The 27,261-nt window shown below is 45.0% G+C and overlaps 1 protein-coding gene across 1 annotated transcript in view; it reads left to right on the forward strand.

Annotated features, from left to right (window-relative positions):
• NID1 (nidogen 1) overlaps positions 1–27,261 on the forward strand; it is an 83,847-nt gene that overhangs the window by 11,426 nt on the left and 45,160 nt on the right. The window contains exons 2-5 of the mRNA XM_044239319.1: positions 16,175–16,474; positions 17,775–18,001; positions 20,397–20,770; positions 23,354–23,503. Coding sequence (XP_044095254.1) covers positions 16,175–16,474; positions 17,775–18,001; positions 20,397–20,770; positions 23,354–23,503 — 1,051 coding nt within the window. The remainder of the gene's footprint in view (positions 1–16,174; positions 16,475–17,774; positions 18,002–20,396; positions 20,771–23,353; positions 23,504–27,261) is intronic.

Here is a 27,261-nt window from a genome sequence, read left to right on the forward strand (position 1 = left end):
CTGCTCCTGCTAATGAGATGACGGCCGGATCATGTCTGTCATGTTTTCCCCTTTGCGAACACCGAGCAAGCTGTGGGATGAAACTTAAGCCTTACGCAGCTGCCCCTTTCACACCAACCTTTTAATTAATCTTAGTTTCCATTGATGATTTTTGCTTGAATCAATTATTAAATTAAGTGCCGCCAAGCGGTGTTTTAGTTTGTTTTGTTGTTGGCTTTTTTGTTTCTGTCATGCTTTCTACATTTATTAGTTGCTGTACTTCTGTAAAGGGAAGCTTGCCCTCCTCGGCTGGGGCTTTTGGGTGATACTGACTCATTCTCATTCTGGAATAGGCAGGTGGAGACTTAATTCTTTCTCTGTAATTTCTAATGTTCAAATGAAGGGATTGGTGTTCAATTTAAGTAGTGGTGTAATCCCCATTAGGGGAGTTTCTGGGGCTCCACTTGGTCAACTTCGGGTATCTACCTCCAAAGTGTCAAAGAGGAGCCTGCTTCTCCCCAGCGACTGAGAGTTTAGACAAGCCCTTCCCCCTTTTCCCTGACCGGCTTCTGTTCTGGAATCCTGAGGGACATTTCTCCCCTCTTTTTGATAGACACACTAGAAGTGGACATTTAAAGATTCTACCATTTTTAAATGTTGGAAGGTACCTCAGGTAATTTCGTACAGAAGAGATGGGTGATCGATCCAAAGTCTCTCATTAGATGTTAACTGGATTAAGTTAAAAACACTGACACATCTCTTAACTATTACCCCTAAGTTGTCCCTTGTTTTTAAATGCTAAGACTTTTGTTTTTATTTCTAATTCAAGCCAGAGCCATTTCTCTGGCTCTGTGGGGTTAACGGAAAAAATTTGCAATTTGGACTCAAGAGTTTTGTTCTGGCATTTCTAGTGTATGATCTTAGGCAAGACCTGTAAACTGAAACTCAGTTTTTCTGAAATGGAGAATGAAGATGATACTAATGCCTACTTAACTAGATTGACTCCAATAACTGGAATAAAGGTGCTTCATAAACTGGAAAGTACCGTGAAAGTGGGTCAGGCCCCAGGTCCCTTAGTTGTCCTAGGCTTGAAATCAGTCAACTTCTTCCTTTCTTTCTTTAAAAAAGATCTTATTTATTTATTTATTTGACAGAGAGAGCGATCACAAGTAGGCAGAGAGGCAGGCAGAGAGAGGGAGAAGCAGGCTCAATCCCAGGACCCTGAGATCATGACCTGAGCCAACCCAGAGGCTTAACCCACTAAGTCACCCAGGCGCCCCAGTCAACCTCTTTCTTGATGGTATTATGAACCTGGCTGTTTCCTGGGTTCAAGAAAAGCTTTTCTTTCCTTAGGCCCTTTTAGTTTTTTCACGGTTTCTAGCTACCCAGGCTTTCCAACGAAACTGCAATTTTCATGACTTTGGCTCAAGAATCTTCTGCACTAGCAGCCAAATATAACAGAAAGAGCAGGAGTGGGTTCAAATCTTGGTTGCATGGCCTGCTTGGCTGTATGATATTAAGCTAAATTGAGTCTCATTTTCTTGTCTTTCTTATATATGTGAAAAGAAGAGTGCTTGTATTACATTTTGAAGAAGGCAGAATGCTTTAGGAAAGGACGTCAGACTCAGCAGCTGCTCCGTAAATGTTGCCTTCCCATTCTTTACCCCAACTAATTTTACCTTAAATTCCTGCTTCCTCCCACCCGTGGAGTTTGCTTTTGCAACAGCAGGGGATTTCATTGTCTTCTCAGTAGAGCCCTTTGCTTTTGTAAAAAAAAAAGACCCCATTTGTTTCTTATTTGTGCCTGCCTCAAGTATTCTGAACCACATCTGTTTTGAAGAATCCCCCACTCTTGCTGGCTGCTTTCTGCCCTGGGCACTGCTACTAGACTCACTGAAGCCTAAAAAGAGGGTCGTTTCAACGTCCACAGTGCCCACGTGAAATGTAGAGTCTAACGTGCAGTTTACTGAATGACTTTCCCCCGTCACCCCCGCTGTCTTTTTTTTTTTTTTTTTAAAGATTTTATTTATTTATTTGACAGAGAGAGCACAAGCAGACGGAGAGGCAGGCAGAGAGGGAGATAGAAGGAAGCAGGCTCCCTGCTGAGCAGAGAGCCCGATGTGGGACTGGATCCCAGGACCCCGAGATCATGACCTGAGCTGAAGGCAGCGGCTTAACCCACTGAGCCACCCAGGCGCCCACCCCTGCTGTCTTTAAGGATGATCACGAAACACTCCCCATCACGAGTTAGTTGCTCTGTCCTCCCTCCTCACCATGGCAGCTGAGTTCAAACAATCATAGTAAGTGGCTCCAGCTGTCAGCCGTGTGGGGCTGGGCATTTCCCCCCGGGTGTTTTCTGATAGGAGTGAAGTGTTCTGCCCTGTGCAGCTGGATGCACGGGCTCTTGTCTAGTGTGTTCCTTGCAGTGAGAGAATTGGTATGTGCCTTCTTTCTTTTATTTACTGAAAGTAATCTCTACACCCAACATGGGGCTCGAACGCACAACCCTGAGATCGAGAGTCGCCAGCCCCACCGACTGAGCCAGTCAGGGGCCCCTCGATATGCTCTGTAAGGGGTGCATTAAGCTGTGCTACAAGCACACTGAACTGAAGTTTAGTTTTGCCAAAGGAGCGTCTTTTTCCCCAGTGTAAACTCTAAGTAGGTTCTTAGGGCAATATTTACATTGGTCAGTGGACGGGAAGTAGCTGTTTTCAATAAAGAGGTGGTGTGGACAATAATACAACATTATTATTATGATTATTATTCTCCTCTCAATATTTCAGAAAGGCTTTCTCGGGAATACATTCAATCCGTAACAGTTCTGTGGTGTAATCTACACAGAGAGTGTGCGGGACCTTTGGGAGTCAGGGTGCCTGAGTCCGGGCTCCAGCATGCTAATCGCGAACTGTTGTTAAAATATGAACTGAGGCTTATTGAAAACTTTAAGAGTTTACTCCAATGAAAATCAGTTCTAATTGGGCAGTATCCAAAGTAGCAGATAGAAATGAGCTCTGAGAAGCTGTATGACACGGGAGACTTTCATAGCCAGAAGGGAGAGGAACAAGGAAGTTACACTGTGTACAAAAGGGGATTGGTCGTTGCAAGGTCTCTTTCCTTGAGAGGATGGGAAGGGTCCGTCATCCGGCAGATCTTCTGGCTAGTGCTGGTCAGGCGAATCCTGATTGGTTTCAGATTCCATTTTTGGGAAAGCCAAAACTGTAATTTAGTTAAATATTGGTTCATAAGAGACTCTTTTTTTAAAAAAATTTTATTTATTTATCTGCTAGTGACAGAGATCACAAGCAGCAGAGAGGCAGGGAAGCAGGCTCCCCACCAAGCAGATAGCCTGATGTGGGGCTCAATCCCAGGACCCTGGGATCCTGACCTGAGCCGAAGGCAGAGGCTTTAACCCACTGAGCCACCCAGGCGCCCCAATAAGAGACTCTTTTTTTTTTTTTTTTAAGAGACTCTTAACTATAGGAAACAAACCGAAGGTTGCGGGAGGGGTGATGGGTGGGGGTATGGGGTAACTGGTGATGCACCTTAAGGAGGGCACATGACATACTGAGCACCGGGTATGATACGAGACTGATGAATCACTAACGTCTGCCTCTGAAGCTAAAAAAAAAAAAAAGGTAAGTCTTGGTTTTGGTGATGTGGAGCCCAGCATAAGCGACTCCATTTGGTCGTGTTATCTTGTGGGGATTTGTTTTGTTTTCAGCAATTCTCCACTTTTGATCAGGCTCTCAGCCTAAGAGATGTGATCAAAACTGACGGCATTAGCTCTTTTCCCAGCTCTGGAGTTCTTGTTTTTTTTTTTTTCTCCTCATCCTCTGTATGGTATTCACAGATTATTATGTCTTTTTGCTGAATCTTTCCAGAGTATTTGCAGGTCATGACCTTGGGTTTACATTCTTTTTTTTTTTTTTAAAGATTTTATTTATTTATTTGACAGAGATCAAAGGTAGGCAGAGAGGCAGGCAGAGAGAGTGAGAGGGAAGCAGGCTCCCTGCCAAGCAGAGAGCCCGATGCGGGACTCGATCCCAGGACCCCGAGATCATGACCTGAACCGAAGGCAGCGGCCCAAACCACCGAGCCACCCAGGCGCCCCGGGTTTACATTCTTTAAGTCAGTTCTTCCCTTTGTTTCTTTTCTGATGAGTTAGCCTTTTTTTTTTTTTTTTTAGATCTTATTTATTTATTTGACAGAGAAATAGGGAACACAGGAAGGAGAGTGGGAGAGGGAGAAGCAGGCTTCCTGCTGAGCAGGGAGCCGGATGCAGATGCGGGGCCAGGACCCAGGACCCTGGGATCATGACCTGAGCCGAAGACACATGCCTAACGAATGAGCCACCCGAGTGACCCTCTGATGAATCAGTCTTAAGAAGATCATTTGCTTGGTGGTTAGTGGCTCCAACATACATTTAAAGCTTAAGAGAGAACACCACAGTGTTTCAGGGAGACCGCCATGATTATTACAAGCAGGATAATTCCCAGTGTCTAGAGGGCACTTCGGAGCAATGGCATCCGAGAAGCAAACCAATCAGCATCAAGTAAGTCAAAGAAAGACCCCCTTGAAGGAGCGCTTTCTTAAGCCAAGTTTTGCAAGTGGTGTTGGCCATGGCACAGACACCTTCTTGCTCGGCTAAAAGATAATCAAGGGCTGTCCTCTTACCAAGAAAAATTTTGGGGAGGGGGTCTAAGGGTTTTGTTGGGTAGGCGCTACTTTAATAACACATTCAGAGATGGACCACACCCCGGAAGCATTGCCTTCCCATGCATTCAGAGAGAAAACACAAGTGATGAAAAAGGAATAAAGACTTCATATTGGAGATGAAAGTCTTTTATTTATTTATTTATTTATTTTTTTTATAAATAGACTCCACACCTAGCGTGGAGCCCGGCGCAGAGCTTGACCTCATGACCCTGAGATTCAGACCTGAGCTGAAATTAAGAGTCAGACACTTCACTGACCAAGACAGAAAGGCCCCCCAGGAGGTGAAGATCTTGATCCATGACCTTGGGAGGTCTGTCCACCTCAAGATGCCATCTGTGTCTCTTGTTGATATTAATTTTATATCTCCAGCTGGGGTGCAGTTCCAAGGGTCTGGAGGAACCCTTTTGAACTGGGAGAACCGTGGTTCAAGTCCCTGAAGTTTAACTGCTTTCTTGGCAGTATGGAAGACCTGGTATGGTCCCTTACAGGGATATTCAAAGGCAGTCTTTGTTTGTAGTGATTCCAAATCAGAAGGGGGAGAGAAGATTGGAAACATTAGTCTGGAAGTGTAGCCAGACATTTGAAGAAACACAAAGAATGGAGGATTCAGTCCAGTGTACAGGGATGTAACAAATCCTCAGACAAAATGAACAAGAGTAGAATGTGACATCCACAAGGTTGTGTTACTAGTTTCTCTGAACCAGTCACCGTATTTCTATCAAAGGTAATCATGCAAACTAAACTGTTTGCAAAATAAGTTGAAAAATTAAATTTGACCGGATTATTTGTGTAAAGCGCAGCAAGAAGAGTGATTGACTATATCGGCTCCTTTTAAATCTGCTTTGCTGGAACTTTTTGTTGTTGTTGTTGTTTTAAGATTTATTTATTTGAGAGAGAAAGCTCGCTCCCATGAGTTGTTGGAGGCAGAGAGGCAGAGGGAGAGGGAATCTCAAGCAAAGTCTACACCGAGCACAGAGCTCAAGGCAGGGCTTGATCTCACCACCCTGAAATCATGACCTGACCTCGAAATGATGACCTGACCCTGAAATCATGACCTGAGCCTAAACCAAGAGTCAGACACTTATTTAACTGACTGAGCCACCCAGGCACCTCTGGTGGAACTTTTCATAAGGAATCTTAGGAACTTTTAAAAGCCTTTCCAGACTAAGAAGCCAGGCTAGGGACTCACTGTCAGACTTAGCCTGAAAATACCCATGGATTTGGGTGAATTTCTCTCTTCATGAGGTCCCCAGGACATCCTGAGTTTACTGGGGCTACCAGCAAGTGACTGCCCTTAACCACCTGGTTGGGCTCTCACTTATTTGACAATGAACCCCATGTACTTTAACATACCAAGTAAACCTAAGCAATTTAACCTCTCTCTTTTACAAGGGGAGAGACAAGTCTTTTGAGATTTGAAAGGGACCCTCTGGGAAATCTTAAAATTACTTTGGGGTCAAAAAAGCCTCCAAACCAAAAGAATTTGGTATTTAGGGGCACCTGGGTGGCTCAGTGGGTTAAGCCTCTGCCTTCAGCTCAGGTCATGGTCTCAGGGTCCTGGGATCAGGCCCCACATCGGGCTCTCTGCTTGGCAGGGAGCCTGCTTCCTCTCTCTCTCTTTGCTTGCCTCTCTGCCTACTTGTGATCTCTATCAATTAAATAAATAAAATCTTTTAAAGAATTTTGTTTTTAGAAGATGTCAAAAGGCTTGAATATCTGATTAACTAGGATCACAGATCATTATGATTTAATACTTCATTATTTAGTCAAAGTGACAATAGACAATGTTAAGGGAAAATATAGAAGATTACATAGTTGTGAACAAAACTTTACTCTCTTATAATTGAGAAGACTGTATTTTCTTAAGTAATCAAAGTCAGGAGAAAGATAACATTAAGCACAGTGAATTATTTTAGCAAGACAAAAATCTTTGCTTTCCAGGTAGATTACTTAAAGAAAAACCATTTGCAATCTCTTGTCAAGAGCAGAATACATTGATATTGTAGCATGCTTTTAAAACTCTTATTATTTTGGGGCACCTGGGTGGCTCAATGGGTTAAGCCACTGCCTTCGGCTCAGGTCATGATCTCAGGGTCCTGGGATCGAGTCCCGCATCGTTGGCAGGGAGCCTGCTTCCCTCTCTCTCTCTCTGCCTGCCTCTCTGTCTACTGTGATCTCTCTCTGTCAAATAAATAAATAAAAAATCTTAAAAATAAAACCCTCTTATTATTTCTACTAGTCTTAATTACATATACTAATTAGAATTCTTAATTATTGGAATCCTTAATTCCTATTGAAAACTAAGAAGTATGCAATTCTAGACTGACAAATTTATAAATACATTTTATAATTTCCAGATACTCTTCCTAATAGTAAATGCTCCTTTTTTTTTAAAGATTGTATTTATTTATTTGAGAGAGAGAGAGAGAGAGACAGCATGAGAGAGAGTGAGCACAAGCAGGGGAGAAGGGCAGAGGGAGAGGGAGAAGCAGCCTCCCCTCTGAGCAGGGAGCCTGATGTGGGCCTCAATACCAAGACCCCAGGATCATGACCTGAGCTGAAGGCAGATGCTTAATGGACTAAGCCATCCAGATGCCCCATAAATTTTCCAGTGTGGCCTGGAACATATTTACAAATAGACCCAAATATCTTGAGTTCCTCTGTAAAAGAAAACCACAGGTAAATAAACTTGGGTTCAGTAATTAGTTTCAGTATTTTCTTTTATTTGAAAGTGATCTAGATAGTCAATGAATATCCATTATTTAGCTCTTCTCAGTATAACTAAGATTTCCAGTTATCAAAAAAGTTCTAGGAACTTTTTTTTTTAATTAGAGAGAGAGAGGGTGTGTGCATCCATGCCAGGAGGGAGTGGGAGAGAGATTAAGAGGGGGGTGAGCAGAGGGAGGGAGAGAATCCCAAGCAGGCTCCATGTTCAGTGCAGAGATCCATGCAGGGCCTAATTTCTCTCTCTTTCTCTCTTTTTTTTTAAATCTTTGACATTGTATTTATTTTTTTAATTTAAATTCAATTAATTAACATACAATGTATTATTAGTTTCAGAAGTAGAGTGCAGTGACTCATCAGTCTTATATAACACCCAGTACTCATTACATTACGTGCCCTCCTTAATGTCCATCACCCAGTTACTCCATCCCCCCACCCCCTCCCCTCCAGCAACCCTCAGTTTGTTTTGTACGATTAAGAGTCTCTCATGCATCTTCTCCCTACCTGGTCTCATCTTGTTTTCTTTTTCTCCTCCCTTCCCCTATGATCCTCTGTTTTGTTTCTTAAATTACATATATGAGTGAGGACATAAGATAACTGACTTATTTCATTTAGCATAATACCCTCTAGTTCCATCCATGTCGTTGCAAATGGCAAGATTGCTTTTTTTTTTTTTTTTGATGGTTGAATAGCATTCACTTGTATATGTATACCACATCTTCTTTATCCATTCATCTGTCGATGGACATCTGGGTTCTTTCCATAGTTTGGCTCTTGTGGACATTGCTGCTGTGAATATTGGGGTGCAGGCTTCCCTTTGGATCACTGCATTTGTATCTTCAGGATAAATCCCTAGTAGTGCAATTGCTGGGTCATAGGGTAGCTCTATTTTCAACTATTTGAAGACCCTTCATACTGTTTCCCAGAGTGGCTGAACCAGCTTGCATTTCCACCAGCAGTGTAAGAGGGATCCCCTTTCTCTGCATCCCTGCCCTCATTTATTGTTTCCTGATTTGTTAATTTTAGCCATTCTGACTGGTGTGAGGTGGTATCTCACTGTGGTTTTGATTTGTATTTCCCTGATGCTGAGTGATGTGGAGCACATTTTCATGTGTCTGTTGGCCATTTGAATGTTTTCTTTGGAGAAATGTCTGTTCATAACTTCTGCCCATTTCTCGATTGGATTAATTGTTCTTTGGGTGTTGAGTCTGATAAATTCTTTATAGATTTGGGATACTGGCCCTTTATCTGGTATGTCATTTGCAAATATCTTCTCCCATTTGTTGGTTGTCTTTTGGTTTTATTGACTGTTTCCTTTGCTGTGCAGAAGTTTTTTTATCTTGATGAAGTCCCAAGAGTTCATTTTTGCCTTTGTTTCCCTTGCCTTTGGAGACCTGTCTAGCAAGAAGTTCTTGCAGACGAGATCATAAAGTTGCTGCCTGTGTTCCCCTCTAGGATTTTGATGGATTCCTTTCTTACACTTAAGTTTTGCATCCATTTTGACTCTATTTTTTTTTATGGTGTAAGAAAATGGTCCAGTTTCATTCTTCTGCATGTGGCTGCCCAGTGTTCCCAACGCCCATTTGTTGAAGAGACGGTCTTTTTTCCATTGGATATTGTTTCCTGCTCTATCAAAAATTAGTTGACCATAGAGTTGGGAGTCCATTTTTGGGTTCTCAATTCTGTTCCATTGATCTGTGTGTCTGTTTTTGTGCCACTACCTACTGTCTAGCAGAGCTTGAAGCCCACCAGTTCCGGTTTTCTTTTTCAAAATTTCCTGGGCTATTTGGGGTCTTTTCTGGTACCATACAAATTTTGAGATTGTTTGTTCCAGCTTTGTGAAAAAAGCTGATGGTATTTTGATAGGGATTGCATTAAATGTATAGATCGCTCTAGGGAGAATAGATGTTTTAATGATATTTTTTCTTCCAGTCTGTAAGCATGGAATGTTTTTCCATTTCTTTATGTCTTCTTTGATTTCTTTCATGAATATTCGATCATTTTCTCAGTACAGATACTGTGCCTTGTTGGTTAGGTTTATTCCTAGGTACCTTTATAGCTTTGGGTGCAATTGTAAATGGGATCAACTCCTTAATTTCTCTTTTTTCTGTCTCATTGTTAGTGTATAGAAATGCAACTGCTTTCTATCCTTCTGTGATGCTGAATTCCTGTGTGAGTTCTAGCAATTTTGAGGTGGAGTGTTTTGGGTTCTCCAAGTATCATGTCATCTGCAAAGAGTGACAGCTTGACTTTTCCTTTGCTGATTCAGATGCCTTTTCTTTCTTTTTGTTGTCTGGTTGCTGAGGCTAAGGTTTCTAGTACTATGTTGAACAACAGTGGTGATAGTGGACACCCCTGTCATGTTCCTGACCTTAGTGGGGAAAGCTCACAGTTTTCCCCCCATTGAGAATGATATTTGCAGTGGATTTTTCATAGATGGCTTTTATGATATTGAGGTATGTTCCCTCTATCCCTGCACTGTGAAGAGTTTTAATCAAGAAAGGATGCTGTACTTTGTCAAATGCTTCTTCTGCATCTATTGAAAGGATCTTATGGTTCTTGTCCTTTCTTTTATTAATGTACTCTATCACTTTGATTTGGGGATGTTGAGCCACCCTTGCAGCCCAGGAAAAATCCCACTTGGTCGTGGTGAACAATCCTTTCAATGTACTCTTGTATCCTTTTGGCTAGTATCTTGATGAGAATTTTGGCACCCATGTTCATCAGGGATATTGGTCTGTAATTCTCCTTTTTGGTGGGGTTTTTGTCTGGTTTGGGGAGCAAGGTAATGCCAACCTCACAGAATGACTTTGGAAGTTTCCTTCCCATTTCTATTTTTTGAAACAGTTTCTGAAGAATGGGTATTAATTCTTCCTTAAATGTTTGGTAGAATTCCGCTGGGAAACCAGCCAGCCCTGGACCCTTGTTTGTTAGAAGATTTCGGATTACTGCTTCAGTTTCCTTGCTGGTGATGGGTCTGTTCAGGTTTCTCTTTCCTCCTGTTTCAGTTTTGGTAGTTGATACATCTCTAGGAATGCATCCATTTCTTCCAGATTGCCTAATTTGTTGGCATATAGTTGCTCATAATATGTTCTTATAACTGTTGATATTTCTTCTGTATTGGTTGTGATCTCTCGTCTTTCATTCATGATTTTATTTATTTGGGTCCATTCTCTTTTCTTTTTGATAAGTCTCGCTAGGAGTTTCTTGATATTGTTAATTCTTTCAAAGAACCAGCTCCTAGTTTTGTTGATCTGTTCTACTGTTCTTTTGGTTTCTGTTTCATTGATTTCTGGTTTAATCTTTATAAGCTTTAAAAATATTTGGGTTAGTTTCTATATTTCTGAGAGTACATTTGATTGATATAATGCATGTTTGTCTTTAACCAATTAAATAGAGCTCTTTACAAATTCATTTTGGCATTACCACCTGGAGATAGAAGACAAATCACACACTTGAGATATACATACATAAACATGCCGACAAATGCACACAGAGATCTCCTACCTTTTATTTTAAAACTTTAGCTGTGGGATTGGTATGATACTGCAAAAGTCACTAGTTTATGGAAGGACAGTTGGATCCACATTTTGTTTCTGGCAGATGGAAAGTTTATCTGGTCAGATGGCAGGTGGCTAATGCTTTTTAGTAATATTTGTGGAAGAGACTTCAGACTTGTATTTGTCCTTGGCAAGTAATCTTATGGAGGCTGTGGGCTAGATTTGGGGTGAGTGAGAATTTTTAAGTGTTTATATTTTGAAAAAGCCTTTTTCTCCCCACCTTTTTTCCTTCAGTCTCAGGTGAATGTGGGCAGTATTTTATATTTCGAGGATGAGGTATTATGTTCATCTTCTAAGGACAGAGAAGAAATGCAAATTTTCTTCTAGGAGTTTTAGGGTATATTTTTCTGTTATCAGAAGTGTAGGGCCTTTGCTATTTAAATTTTCCCTTCATTTTCTCTAAAGCAGGTGAGTTCTTTTTCCAAAGTTCTGATCTTTTACAATATCTGCAGGCATTCAGAGATGAATAGGGAGTTTTGGGGGTTGATAATGATAGGTAGACTTGGATTGTTTCTAGAGCTGTGTTGCTGGTTTTGCAAAGATTTGTGAGATAAGGACAGTTGCTCTTAATTCCGCAAACAATTGGGATCTGGCCTTAAAGATATCAAGGGGCTGAACCTCCCATCGATATATATTATCTTCAGTTTGCTTCTTTGTATCAGGGTGAAGGTCTTCTACCAAGGTGAAAATCAAAAGGTTCTCGTGTTCTAGATTTGGAGCTGCAGTAAATCCTTCCACAAAAGACTTCGGAATGTTTTTCTTTTCCCCTGGGTCCATAGTTTGATTTTAGCTTAGGTGAGAAATCCTAAAAACATATTCCTATCATCTCTGGATATCAGCTTCTCACTCGGCCAACTTCTGACCATAGAGCTACTTAAAAAAAAATCCCTTCCAGTATCTCATCAGGTTTCAGCTGGCAGAAACAATATTCCCGGCAGGATTGAACAACCCCTTGGATGCTAGAGGCGTCCCCCAAAGGCGGTACAAAGAATACTGCCTCCCCAAGGTAATTCCCCTCTCCACTCCCAAAAATAACCAAAAGAAAGGAAGACTTAGACAATTCTCCCGAAGAGTTGGCAGTAGTTGATAGGGCCCTAGCCGCGAATGGAGGGCAACACACATCTCTGTCTGGCCAGCTTTGGGGGACCCCCCCACCTGACACAAAACCAGATAAATAAGAAGGCAGTAGATATTCCTTAGAGAGACAAAGCATCAACAACCAATGGGTACCCAAAAGTAAATCTGCAAGTCACCATTCAAAGACCTAATTGTTACAAATGTTTTTGCCTGCCAATCTGAATCTGGAAAGGAAAGGAAAACATGAAATTTGACCTTCCTCTCTCAAGCAGGCTGTGCAGATAGAGATGTGGGAGAGCTGACTTTGGCAAGAATTCTCACCCTTTGCCGGCTTTTGCCAGTTTTCCCAGGATCCCATCTGCATGCTCTGGAGCGAGTGGGGTGTCCTGGCGGGTCATATCCCAGTCACCAGAGGCGGGAGGGCAGGAGAGAGAATTTTCTCTCTACTTTTTATGGTGAGTGCTTGGCTGGGGCCCCTTTTTCTCTAGGATACCTCATAAATGGCTAAGCTTATCTAGGTTTAAAGGTCTCCACTGTGGCCTTTATTTCAAGATTATCTTTGGTAGGGTTAACCTGTTTGCTCAGCCTTAAAACGAAATTTTATTCACTCAAAGCCTCGTACTGGACCCAGTCCAGCCTCAGTCGGATCCAGTCTGACCCTGGACCCAGATCTGGCAGGTAGTTTTCTTAGGACTTCTTAAATCTACAGGTCCCCCTACCACCTTTTTTTTTCTGGAGATCTATTTATTGAAGAAACTGTGTATTTGTCCTTCACCGTGTCCCGTGTTCTGGGTTTGGCTGGTCATGTCCCTATAGTATCACTGAACATGTCCTTCTGTCCCCTCTATTTCCTGTAAACTGGGAGTTAGATCTGGAGACTTGCTTGGATTTGAGTCATCGGGTCATTGTGCAGACTCTGTTTTAGTGACCGGCGTGGGGCTCCATTGGGAAGGAGCCGTGATACATAATGCGGGATCTTTCATGGGCTCATGAATGGAACTCACACATTTTCAGGCACTATTTCTCACACAGCCTTGGTATTTGGGCCTTATTCTGTCTGAACCTCCCCACCCCCATCTTCTGGAGGAGGTCAGGAAGGGAGGGGACTGACACACACCGGGTGGTGTAGAGGCTTCGCAGTTCCAGCAGTGACTAAGGTGGCCATGGTGCCAGCTTTTGATGGGACATACCGCCTTGGGGGGCAAGTAGCGAGAGCCAGCAGAGGAGCCGATAAGGTCATTACACTTGGTGGTCCGCGCCTGGAGGGAAACAAAGAGGAAGTGGAGACAGAAATGGGGGCTCAAGGAGTGAGGGAAGGTGAGGGAGTGAGGGAGGTGGGGTGAGCAGGAGTAGCCATGCTGGGTAGACAGAAGGGCTTCAGGAGGCCCTGGGGAGCAGGTGCGGCTGGCCGTGGGGATGGAGCAAGTGCCAGGGACCTCAGAGGTGGGACACACAGGACATGGGGGAGAAAGGGAGTCCATCGTCCTGGCCTCCTAAGTACTTAATGGGCCCTTCCCGTCGTGCTCCCCGTGCTTCTCTTGATTTGCTCAACTTTGAGAAGATGGTGAAAAGGAACAAGACTTCAGGAGCATCACACGCTGGACAGATGTGTGCGGTGGGATTGGCCCCCAAGTGTAAGAGTATTATTCAAGTCAGCCGGGCTTTGGTCGATTTCAAACAAACAAATGAACACTGACCGGGGAAAAGTTTAAAGCTCAGAGTCCAATGAACCTTCCGGGTGTTCTGTCTCTGACATCTGTCTCTGCCGTCGTCTTTCTTTATCACCAACAGCTGGGTTGCAAATGCCATAAAAAACTGAAAAAAAAGGCTGAAAAATAATTTAACAGCACTAATAATAATGAGGGTTATGTGGTCTGTGTCCAAAGCATTTGCTTCTCGATGCTTGTCTCAAAACTCGATTCCCAAAGCATTCCTTGCGAGAAGAGACACAGTCCTGTACCCAGATTCAAAATAGTAAAAGTGTTTTCAGAACTGTTGAACTGACTTAAATCTCACTGGAAAACAGCTTTTTTAAAACCGAGTTTTCCATCTGTGGCCTCCACGTGCTCGCTTCCCATCAGCGGCGGGTTGGTCAGCTCCTGCCAGTTTGGGAAACGAGCTGTTTCCCAGCCCTCCCCCCCCCCCCCGCATGGCAGCCCCACTGGGATGTCCCTGCAGCAGGGAGAGGTGTGGATGGGCTGGCAGGACAGGGACCAGGGGTGGGATGGGGAAGAGCAGGCCGAGCTCCTTCCCTGACTCCAGAAAATCGCCGCAGACGGGTGGAAAAGGAGCAGGGCTTCTGCTAAGTCCCCACACCAACTCCGCAACCCCCCGAACTCTCCTTCCTTTCCCTTCCCTGGGCCCAGATCCACACCACGCCCTCGAACCTTGTCAGAACCTTGTCACTCAGTTCTTGGCCTGTTGCAGGGTTTGCTTTTAAGTTCCTCCTCTTTGTGTCCACCCCACCCCCTCCTCTAAGGCTGAGGTCTAGAGGGAGGAGGGGAGAAGGCTGTGTGGGAGGAGCGGGGAGGGAAGTAAGTGACTTGGAAAACCCACAGGCCTTGCAACCAACCCCTGCACAGGAATGAGCCCCTTTTCTGCTTTCATGTTCTTCTGATCCCCTGCCTCTTAAAAGTGCAGACCAGGGGTCATTTGCAAAGTCTCTCCCATTTGATTTGGGCCTTTTTTTTTTTTTTTAATTCACAGATTCTCGAAGTAAAAGGGGCACTGAAGTGGTGTTCTATGTCATCAGCGGGTTGTGCACTAAAAAGAAAGAGGGGGGGCTCAAAGCCTCATTCTTACCATGGCTTTGTAGGGAACCCAAGTACCCCCACCCCGAGTACCCTCCAACAGTCAAGGGGGTCTTTGTCCCTTTCCCTTTTCCCCAGCAGTGTGGGGGTTAGCTGGGTAAGAACACCAGTCTCTTTTATAAGCAGTTAGAACTGATTTCAAGAAGGTTGTGTGCATTGATTAAGAGGCCAGCTGTGGAGTCTAGCTTCCTGGGTTTGAATCCCAGTGCTGACAGTTACTGGTAACTTTGGATAAATTTAACTTACTTAATTTTCTCCATCAGGAAAATGTGGATAATAGTATTTTCTAGTCTTATGGAGTTCTTCTGAGAATTAATTGCTAATAAGATGCCTGCAACTTGGTAAACGTTCATGTTAGCTCTTATTCTGACGCATTAAACTATTCGCAATAAAATGATACCTAAGGCCCCATTCAAATTTACTTCCTCCTTTTAACAGATGACCTTTCAATTTATTTACTTATTTATTGTTATTATTTTAAGTAAGATCTACACCCAAAGTGGGGTTTGAATTCACGACTGAGATCAAGAGTCTCATGCTATACCAATGGAGCCAGCCAGGTGCCCCCCAAAGTGACTTCTTGACCCCATGACTCATTATATCATCATCTGTGTGTGTCAGTCCTTTCCCATATTCTTCCGGATTGTGGGTTCCTTGAAGTGAGAGACGTGTACTATCCATTGTGGGACCCATACCACTTAGCACAGCTCTGGTTTGTAACGGTTATCAGTTTGTTGGGTAAATTAGTGAATGCTCTATTTATTTATTTTTTAAAAGATTTTATTTATTTATTTGACAGAGAGACAGCGAGAGGGGGAACAGAAGCATAGGGAGTGGGAGAGGGAGGAAGCAGGCTTCTAGCTGAGCGGGGAACCCGCTGCAGGGCTTGATCCCAGGACCCTGGGATCATGATCGGAGCCGAAGGCAGAGGCTTAACAACTGAGCCACCCAGGTTCTCCTAGTGAAGGCTTCAGTAATGGCTTAGGTTTGAGTGCTACTTTGCATGTAAAGCAGGCACACATGGGAAACCCAAGACTCGAAGTTCAAGACACATATCCAAGGTCCAGTGATGGCTATGTATGTGCCAGAGTCAGGTCCTGTGATTGTTGCCCCACGGCCCCTCCACCAGCCCATCCTGTTTAGGAGAGAGGAGCTGAATTTCATAATTTGGGATCATGTCCTTCTCCAGTTCTATTGTATCTGACAGACTGGGGGTACCTGTGACAGCATTTTGTGCGTGGGAGCTCAGAGTCCCCAAGAAAGACATTTTTTCTCACTCTCCTCTTAACTCTGCTTTGTTTTTTACAGGTCACCACAAATGGCATCATTGCCATGAGTGAACCCCCAGCCAAAGAGATCTCTCCGGGCTTCTTCCCACCAACATTCGGAGCGGTCGCACCCTTCCTGGCGGATTTGGACACAACAGATGGCCTCGGGAAGGTTTATTACCGGGAGGACTTATCCCCGTCCGTCACTCAGCTGGCTGCAGAGTGTGTCCAGAGAGGGTTCCCAGAAGTCCCTTTCCAGCCCAGTAGCGTGGTGGTTGTCACTTGGGAATCTGTGGCCCCCTACCAGGGACCCAGCAAGGACCCCGACCAGGAAGGCAAGGTAAGGCCCTCCCAGGTACAAGGGCAAATAGTCAACAGGTTGGTTTTGCACACTTTGGTCTTCCTTGAAGGAAGGGAGACACTGGAGTAGGTCAAAAAGTCATCTCTAGGTCTAAGGTAACTTTCTGGGACATGCTTCTCTTTCTCCTTAGAAAAAACAATTTCACTCCACCATTATTTAATTTTTATAGTATTACAGAGTAGAGAGAAACTGGAAAGGGCCAGAAGCACTCCATTTAAACAGAGGATGTTCCAGGTTTGGGACAGGAGATGTCCCAAAGTGGGTACCACAGATCACCAGTTCTACAAGATAGTCCTTGGAAAAAAGCCCTCCCATGCTCAGATAAGTTCAGGAAATGCAAAACTCGATCTCCCCCTTGATGGCTCACTCTGAAAAGCCCTGCAATCAAGAAACCTGCTTAATGTTAAAGAAAAAAAAAATTTAGCCGTCCCCAAACCTTTCGACCATACTTTTTTTTCCCTCCCAAATAAAATACATTACGTCCCGCAGAACACCCTTTGGGAAACCTGTTATGGGCCTGCAGGACACATCTTGCTTTTTTATCTGATGCTCTATTTGAAAACTGCCTAAAAACTTCAGTTTCCCAACTGTGTGTCCCTTCTACTTGAGTAGTGAGGACCCAGCCCCGTGTACAGAACCCTTGCCCCCCTCTTGGGTCTCATCTCCCCTTACCTCCTTCCGTTTCTGCACATCCTTTGACATAGCTGTATCAAATTGTCTGCAGCTCTCTAATCAGGAATCCGGCCCCTCCCAGCCCCAGGAACTTGCATTTGCTGCCCTCTCTGCTTGCTGCGTCTCCTCCCTGACCCCCCACTACTGGTGTCCAACCCATACTTGATGCTCTAGACTCGCATAGCCGCGTCTGCTCCCACCCCCCAGCTTTGGGCACTTACTGTATGTTGCTTGGGCTCAATAAATGTATGACCAATGGTGAGTGTGGTTAATATGTTTAATGGCCATGGAAACAAATTCTAAGGGTAAGGATTTGCTATGTGGCATGAGATTTAGGCCACTGTCCAGAGGTAGCATCTCTAGAAATTTCGGCTACCCTTCATGCAGAAGGTGATTCATTAAATGACTGGAAAATTTCATGTTGACAAAGCCTTAGAGATATTTAAGTGGAGCCGTCCTGGAGTACCTGGTTCTTGCTACAAAAATACTTCTAGAATGAGGTGAGATGACTGCCACCTCTGGGCTTTCTCTGTATGGTCTGGTGAATCGAACGATTTAAGTCTATCGGTATATTCCCGAGTAACTGAATCTCCACTCATCTTCACAGAGAAATACATTCCAGGCTGTTCTGGCCTCCTCTGACTCCAGCTCCTATGCCATTTTCCTCTACCCTGAAGACGGTCTGCAGTTCTATACGACGTTCTCGAAGAAAGACGAGAGCCAAGTTCCCGCTGTGGTTGCATTCAGTCAAGGTGCACAGGGATTATTCTGGAAGAGTGAAGGAGCTTATAACATATTTGCTAACGACAGAGAATCAATTGGAAATTTGGCCAAGTATGCTTTCTTTGTTCTCCAGTAGATTCTCCCCTTAATGATCATTTTATTGTTAAGATGATCATTTTATTATTTTATTAAGGATGATATAATGGGCACTAAAGAACATTACCTAAAAATGTTCCCAGAGATTTAAATGTTGTATATAGTTTTTATATTATGTAGTGCTTTTTTCCTGATGAACTCAAAGTAATATACTCTCAGAACGAATATACATCCCCTTTTTCAGATACCATGCTCATCTGCAAGTTTCTACCAGCTCCTCTGTGGGTCTACAATTAGAAATAAATGCTATTCAAACCCTGTCTCCTGCTGTGAACCCAAGCTGAGAAAAACCTTCTCCCCCCACATGGACTAGGGGAGAAATTCTTACAACAGATTTAGGGTTCTCAGGGCGCCTGGGTGGCTCAGTGTGTTAAGCCTCTGCCTTCAGCTCAGGTCATGATCCCAGGGTCCTGGGATTGAGCCCTGCATCAGGCTCTCTGCTCAGCGGGGAGCCTGCTTCCCTACCCCCCCACCCCCGCCTGCCTCTCTGCCTACTTGTGATCTCTGTCTGTCAAATAAATAAAATCTTAAAAAAAAAAAAAAAAGAATTAGGGTTCTCCTGGGCTATTTTGCAGAATCTGGGAAAAGTGGGGAAAGCTCAGACTGCTTTCTTCTAAAACTAGAATCTTTCCCCTCCCATTGTGCCTTAAAAAGTGAAGAGAGAACAGCCTCCCTCCCAATTTCATGTAGTCCAACTAAGTCTAAAACCCGCCTGCCCTTGGCTTAATGGTGTGCTTAGCAAGGGGCTCTGTGTGGTGGAGAGACCCCTCGTCCCTGCTGCTTGTGTGTTTCACTGGTGTGATCACTCCTCGCCTGGTTGCCAGCTTCACACGTTGTCTTGCTCCACAGGAAGCTGAGAAGAGAACCGTTCTTCACACCACACAGATGCAGTAGACTTAACTAACTTCCAGAACACAGATAATAGTAAAATAATTCAGTGTGATGAGTTTCAAGTGTTTATGGCCTTCGTTTTTATAATCATTTACGGGATTGTAAGTTTCTGTGATTTTAATTTTTTGCAGTGGCTCTGTTTAATAACTGGCTTGCAAAATTACTAAAACGTAGCCGTTGGATCTCTTGAGCTGGCTGGCAGGTTCCTGCATACCACTGCCTTTCCCGGAGTCCTTGGACAGGCAGAACTGAGCACACACCCCTCTCCTTCTGAAGGCTTTCTCGATTCCTCATCCCCTGTCCCACCCCCGATGTTGGGTTCTCCACTGGGTAATGTCTGTCCCCTCTTTTCCCATGTAGAAGCTGGTCATTTTCCAGTTTGCGGGAGGAGAGCTTCCAATCATAGACACAGACGCACAGTAATAATGGTGGAGAAGGAAGAGAGAGTAGGGTCATTCTACTGTGGCTTTTAATTACACAAGGCCTTTCAGATCTGAATGTCCTTTGCACTTCACTATGGGGACAGGAAAAGGTAAACTGAGACTTGTCCGAGATTCCACAGCTGATAGAGCTGGCATTTCTGATCATCCAAGTCTGTACTCTGTTCACTCACAACACTTCTGACACCCCATGGATGGGTTTTTTTTTCCCCAATACCTACCGATTCTCTCACTCTCCGGGCATCTCTTCACTGTCCTACAATTCCGCTGGGTTCTGATGCAGACAGCCCTGGCTGAGCACAGACCCCGAGAGACTGCCCCCGCTTTGGAAGCCAGCCCTCAGCTGCAGATGCTATACATCCTGCACATCTGGTCTGCCAGCTGTAAGTCAGGGGTTTCTGGAACACCCCCCGCCCCAGGTTCCATAACTTTGCTGGCGTGGCTCACAGAACTCAGGAAAGCACTTTTCTTACTATCACTGGTTTATTTTAAAGGGTGCAACTCAGGAACAGGCAAATAGAAAGAATGTATATGACAAGATATTGGAGGGAGAGGGGGCTTCAATCTTCCGTGCCGGCTCTGGGCACACCATCCTCCTATGCTCACCAATCCCGGAGCTCTCCTAACCTCATGGTTTAGGGGATTTTATTACATAAACATGTTTGATGGACTCCTTGGCCATTGGCTGTTAACTCCGTCTCCAACCCCTCTCCCGTCTCTGGAAGTCAGGTCCTGGGGCTGAAAGTTCCAACCCTCTCATCGTGCCCCGCTGGAGGGAAGCGTCCGTCCAGCCTCCATCCTGAAGCTCCCTAGGGTCCCAGCCACCTGTCTTCTCATGAGCATGCGAGAGACGGAGATTACGAGGATTTTAGGAACTTATCTGCCAGAACCAGAGACCAAGACAGAGTAGGCAGTGGGTTTCAGGCTGACCCCCAGATCCCCGGGACTCCTCCAATTTGCGTAGTGGGGGCGGTCTGTGGGTTGCTGGCCCTTTTCTAAGAAACCTGTCCTTCCTCCAGGAGCAGCAACTCGGGGCAGCAGGGCGTCTGGGTGTTTGAGATCGGGAGCCCCGCCACAGCCAGCGGCGTGGTACCATCCGATGTGAGCCTCGGACTGGACGATGGAGCGGAGTACGATGACGAGGACTATGAGCCGGTGACACAGCTGGACCTGGAAGACAACAGCACGACACCTTTCCCCCACGAGGCCCGGGGGAGGGGAGACCCAGACACGCACAGCGGGCCCCGTGTCCTCGCCCCCCGCCGCCTGCCCACCGAGAGACTCCCCAGGCCTCCCACGGAGAGGACCAGGTTGTTCCAGCCGCCCGCGGAGACATTTCCCCGGCAGCCTGTGCAGGTCATAGACGTGGACGAAGTCGAGGAGACGGGAGTGGGTGAGGCCATTTGCCACCCAGCGGGTCTGTCCAGGGGCAGTTGGATCTCTCGACGGGAGTTCTGCTGGAGGATGTCTGTCGCCTTACGTGACGGTTTGGGGGGAGAATGAGAGCCAGGGACAGGGAGGCGGGCCTGATGGCTTCAAAGACTCCGAGGGATCTTTGGGGATCAGGGCTGTGGCTATGAGGCTGCTGAGCCGGCGCTCTTTCAAGTGTCTCCTGACTCCTTTTTGGTCCTGTTTTAAAGAGAAAATTGCTTTGGAGTTATTTTGAAAGTCAGATTTTCTTGTTTGTGACTTCTGGGATCAGAAATAGATTCACCCACCTGAAAAAACAGTTTAGAAATTTCTTTGGCTATTTACCCCGTTTATCTTTGACGTTTGTTTCCTCTTGGTTTTGGAATGAGGGTGGTTGATTATTTTTTCCTCCCAGGTCCTGTCAGCTTCAGAGTTGGTTTGTGAAGATGTAAAAATACAAAACCAATGGGAGTTACCCTTTTATTTATTTATTTTTTAAAGGTGTTATTTATTTATTTGACAGACAGAGACCACAAGTAGGCAGAGAGGCAGGCAGAGAGAGAGATGAGGAAGCAGGCTCCCCACGGAACAGAGAGCCCGATGCGGGGCTCGATCCCAGGACCCTGAGATCATGACCTGAGCTGAAGACAGAGGCTTTAACCCACTGAGTCACCCAGGCACCCCTGGAGTTACCCTTTTAGAGATGCCTTTTTATGAAAGAGAGTTTTAAAATACAATCTTTTCTTGTCAACCATATTGTCGGATTTTTGTTACATTTTTGATAGAAAAACCATTGGCGTGCCTGCGTGCTTTGATTTGTCTTATAACAGATGTTCAAACTGAGCTGCCGGACTGATTCGGCTTCTGGCTGACCTGTAACCTCTGACATCCACATTCGTGAGATGGTCCAAGCCTCTACATGATGCTTTGATTCTAGTACGAGGCTATAAGGCCCCCAGAGAAATCAACTCCATCCACAAGATTCACTCAATTTTTATTTCTCTTTACTTGCGATTTGCTTCACAGCAATCATTCTAAATGTCTGTTCTTCTTTGAGTATCCCAAAGCTCGGACAGGATCTGGTGGCCCTGGGAACTGTGCTTGCTCAGCTTCCAAGTCACAGACATGACCATAAAGTTACCCATTATGGCATGAGGAGGACGTGGGTTCATGGCTCAGAGCTCCCCTCCACATCCTGGATTTCCTGGGGCGACATTAACAGCTCTCAGCACACAGTTCTCTGCCCTTAAATAGCTGGTTCCAGACTAATTCCCCCAGATACGGGGTGTATGATGACTCGCCCGTGTGGAGTCTGGAGTCTTACTCTGCTTTTCCCCTATCTAGGTGTCTGTGGGATTCTTATCTGTGAAGCCATCGCTTTGGCATGAGATCAGAGCTAGCACTAACAACTTAGGGAGGTATATAGATAGTACTTGGTACTGATAAAAGCCTAGATTTGAACCCCCAATGTGTCTAAAACAGATGTTTTTCTGTTCCTCTGTCCCATGGCTTTCTTTCACTGTTTTTATGAGAAAGGTCAGTTTTCTGTAGGCAGCCATACATTCCTGGTGTTATTTGAAAAGTCGCCTGCAGATTCACAGGCCGTCAGGGACACACTGGGAGCCGGGCCACAGCTGGAGCCAAAGCCGTCAGTCACGTCCTGTGCTCAGCTTAGGGCCCAAGTGTTCCCAGCGCCAAACGCCTCCTTTATACGCACTGGAAATTCCCACCTGTGTAGACGAATTCCCGCCTGTGTAGACAAATCCCATCTATCTAGGTTAAACTTTACTTTCTTCTTCCCTCATAACACTCAATTATAAATTGGATCATTATCCCCTCAAAAAGCCCATCCCTCCTCCGGCTCCTTGAGCTTTTGAACTTCATTCTAAGTTAATTTGCTTTGGATTATAAAATTTAATGAGATGATTCATAATTCTCACAAAATGAAGCCGGGAGGTAGGAATTTGAAATAGAAATTCTTTTTGTTCCTTGGGTCAAAGAGCTTTAGACCAAGTGTGACCAGGGAATTATTTCTAATCAGCTTCTGCATATAAGAGCTTCTGAATTTTCCTCTGGGGGAGAAAAAGGAGAAAGTTTTAAAATATTTTCAGGTCATCAAAATGACAAATTTTAAGATATATGTATATACATATATAATTATTTTTAACCACAATTAAAAGATAGTACGAAAAAAAAAATTTGAGTTCTGTCCCAAAATGTGAAGTTAATCTGACCCCATTACACGGGTACCATATTAAGGTTGGTATTGGGTGGCGGTGACCTAGTATTGATACAGTGAAAATACGGATTCAGTGATCCAACCCATTGGATTATAGCGTTTTTAAATAATACCTCTGTGATTTCTCAGACTCCTTCTAGATCCACTTGCCTTGGTGGTTGGACTGCAGGAGCCACCGCAGGACCTAGGTGGCTATCGGCGGTGAGCGCCGGCCCAGAATGCCCCCGCAGATGGGAATTCCTGCAAGTCTTGGGCACGCACGGGACAGGGAAGCCTGGCCCCCCACTGTGCAAAGTGCTGACGGCGCGCTGTGTTTTCTCCGAACAGTGTTCAGCTACAACACGGACTTCCGCCAGACGTGCGCCAACAACAGACACCAGTGCTCTGTGCATGCCGAGTGCAGGGACTTCGCCACCGGCTTCTGCTGCAGCTGCGTGGCCGGCTACACCGGCAATGGCCGGCAGTGTGTTGCGGAAGGTAATTGGCTTTGGGGGTGCGTGTGGGGCTCAGTCCATTAACAGTCCCATTCCTGGTTTCGACTCAGGGTCATGATCTCAGGTTGTGAAATTAGGCCCAGGGTTGGGTTCCACACTGGGCGTGGAGCCTGCTTTGGATTCCCTCTCTCCTTCTCCCTCTGCTCGTGTGCTCTCTCTCTCTCTCTCTCTCTCAGGAAAGGAAAGAAGGCATTTGACTTTTATGTGTTCCGTTTGTGCAGGGAGAAGGAGGGAGTGGAGTTTTTGTTTTGAGGTTTGTTTTGAAATGTTGGCCTCTACCCAGCTCTCCGAAGGGGGAGTAATGTTTTTTGTAGATACTAGATTTTAAGTGATATTTAATCTCTCGTTACCATTCTTTCTCATCCTTCTCTAAAGCCCGTTTCTCAGGGAATGCCCACTTTAGCACTATGGTGAGGTCTCTTTCTTTCCTGTGCTTTGTCCTTCACCGTCTTGGAAATGACTGCCCATGGGAGCCCAGCTTCACAGCTGCCCCTCGTGTGGGACGAAGGCTGAAGTGTTGAAAGAACGCAGCCTGGACCAGGCATGGTTAATGCCTCTTGTTTTCCTCTGTTCCTTTCCAACCTCCTCCGTGGTGTTGTTCACAGACCTGAGAGCTTGTGAAACCCCAGCGGGGCCACAGTGGGCAGGTGTGGACCAAAGTTTGTAGTGGGGAAAGTGTGTTCCAACACCCTTCCCCTCAGGCTGTCCTCTCTTTGTGCCCCTGAAGTCACAGCATGATGATGGCGGGACACGAGAAGTGCACCACTTAATTCTGGAGCACCAGACCCATTGTGGGGCTGACGCCAAAACCCATTAAGCTGTAGGTCAGCATCATTCCGAGCTTTGCCCCCAAGAGGACCAACCGGTGTTAATGCTCTCGGGTGAGCAGGAGAATCTGGGTAAAAGCCTAGAGGGTCAGGATAATGATACTCAGAGAGTGAGACCTCTGGGAGCCTGGGGCTATAAACTAAAATTAAAACAAGAGCAACAAAACCCCGACCCTACTGTACCTTTGTCCCCTCAGACACCAAGTTACCTCACTTGTCACTCACTGGTCATTTTCCTCATGTTGAATGAGGAACCTCAACTGTTCTGCCAAATTTGACTAAATTAGGGCGCCTGGGTGGCTCAGTGGGTTAAAGCCTCTGCCTTCGGCTGGGGTCATGATCCCAGGGTCCTGGGATCGAGTTCCGCATCGGGCTCTCTGCTCGACAGGGAGCCTGCTTCCTCCTCTCTCTCTGCCTGCCTCTCTGACTACTTGTGATCTCTGTCTGTCAAATAAATAAATAAAATATTTTTTAAAAAATTTGACTAAATTAAACTCAGTTGGAGGAATTAAACTCAGTTGGTTTCTGTTTTTCACATCGCCAGCCATAACTGTAGTTAAATCAGTTATTTCAATTTGCTAAAAAAATGTTTCCTTCTGGGTCACAGTGAGATAAAGTGAGTTTTGCTAAATACCATCTGAAGAAATGAAAGAAAATTATGTCTACGTCTCGTGTAAATTCGGGGGGATGTTCTGAACTTCTGTAAATATGTTCTATTTTCTTTGAAATCCCACCACCCCAGGTATGACGTGCCTTTGCTTCTTTGTTTCAGGCTTGGCTTTTGTACTTCTCTCGCCCTGAGAGAAGCTTCCAGAATCTGCAAGGAGAGCTCATTCTCAAAGAGCAACCTCTTAGCTCTTCCCACGCTAGTATCAGAGCTGGAAATGCTGAGCAGTTTGTTTGGAGGCACGCTCAGCTATAACAGACTATCCAGCTGCATATTTTGACATTATATACACGCCCCATAATAGTTCTGTGGTTTAAATATTTGTTGGATTCTTGCTACTTATAAAACTTTTTTCTGGCTCAAGGTTTGGTGGAAAAAATTTGTTTGGTTTCCTTCGCTTGGCTTTCCTGCTTGTTTCTGTAATTGTTTGGGGGATGCATTTTTTCGCTATTAGTCTTCCAACTGCATAGCACTCCCTGGTGTAATGACACAATCTGTGTGTAGAAGCACTGTGTGTATCGAGCATGCCTTGTCTGGTCAGTGACCCTGCATAATGGCTTGGGTGTACTGAACACAGCAAAAGATCTGCACAAGGGTGATGGTGCTCAAGGGTGAGCCCGTCTGTCAGGGTTACTCAACAGACTTTACTGGGAACTTACTGCATTCCGAAAACTCTGCTGAGTCCCAAGGGAAGGAGCTGGGCATGAACATCCTGTCCCTGGTAATCTAGGAAGAGAACCAATGTATGTGCAATCGATAACTGATCGAATTTAATTCTGCCTCAAACCTGAACAGCCCAAGGTGACTTGTTGACCTCTTCCTTCGGTTTTCTTTTTTTTTTTTTTATTACCTTTTTTTTAAACTAACATATAATGTATTATTAGCCCCAGGGGTACAGGTCTGTGAATCATCAGGCTTACACACTTCCCAGCACTCACCATACACATGCCCTCCCCAATGTCCATAACCCAACCACCCTCTCCCGCACCCCCCACCCCCCGACCCTCAGTTTGTTTGGTGAAACTAAGAGTCTCTTATGGTTTGTCTCCCTCCCAATCCCATCTTGTTTCATTTTTTCTCTTCCCTACCCTCTCAATCCCCCACTTTGCCTCTCAAATTCCTCATATCAGGGAGATCATATGATAATTGTCTTTCTCTGATTAACTTACTTTGCTCAGCATAATACCCTCTAGTTCCATCCATGTCATTGCAAATGGTAGGATTTCATTTCATTTAATGGCTTCATAGTATTCCATTGTGTATATGAACCACATCTTCTTTATCCATTCATCTGTTGATGGACATCTAGGTTCTTCCCATAGTTTGGCTACTGTGGACATCACAAAAACAGACAGATAAATCAATGGAACAGAATAGAGAGCCCAGAAATAGACCCTCAACTGTATGGTCCTTCAGTTTTCTTAAAGCTATAATTAACACCCTTGTTTAAAGCATAGAGTTTGGTGGATTTTCGGCTCTTCACTCATTTGGGCAACTATCACCTCTGTTTGGTTGTAGAACACTTTTATCAGTCCAGCAACTATCACCTCTGTTTGGGTGTAGAACACTTTATCAGTCCAGCAACTATCACCTCTGTTTGGTTGTAGAACACTTTTATCAAGCCTCACGCTTGGCTGTATCTACTAGCCGTCTTCCCCACTTCCCCTGGGTCCCCTGCCCCTGTCCGCAACTAATCCACGCCCTCTCCTGGAAAGAAGACGCCCGTCTTCTTCGGAAACCTTTCCATCTCATTCCACGGAATCATACAATATGGAACCTTCCAAGTCTGACTTCTTTCACTTAGCAGGTGTTTCTGGGGTGTGTCCGTGTGTTGGCATCCGCCAGTATTTGGTTCCTTTCTTCTAGATATGTGTTCTGTTGCGCGGTTATACCAACGATGGGCATTCTGGCCGTGATGAACAAGGCTACTAACAACATTTGTGTACAAGTTCTTGTGTGGACCTCGCTTTCCTGTTCTTTGGGGAATATATTTAGGAGTTGGAATTTCTGGATCATATGGTAACCTTCAGTTTTCTTATTTTTTAAAAATTTTTTAGGAAGATTTTATTTACTTATTTGACACAGACAGAGATCACAAGTAGTCAGAGAGGCAGGCAGAGAGAGAGGAGAAAGCAGGCTCCCTGCTGAGCAGAGAGCACGATGCGGGGCTCGATCCCAGGACCCTGAGACCATGACCTGAGCCGAAGGCAGAGGCTTAACCCACTGAGCCCCCAGGCACCCCAACTT

This window comes from Neovison vison, chromosome 2, assembly GCF_020171115.1.
Source record: "Neovison vison isolate M4711 chromosome 2, ASM_NN_V1, whole genome shotgun sequence".
Lineage (NCBI taxonomy): Eukaryota > Metazoa > Chordata > Mammalia > Carnivora > Mustelidae > Neogale > Neogale vison.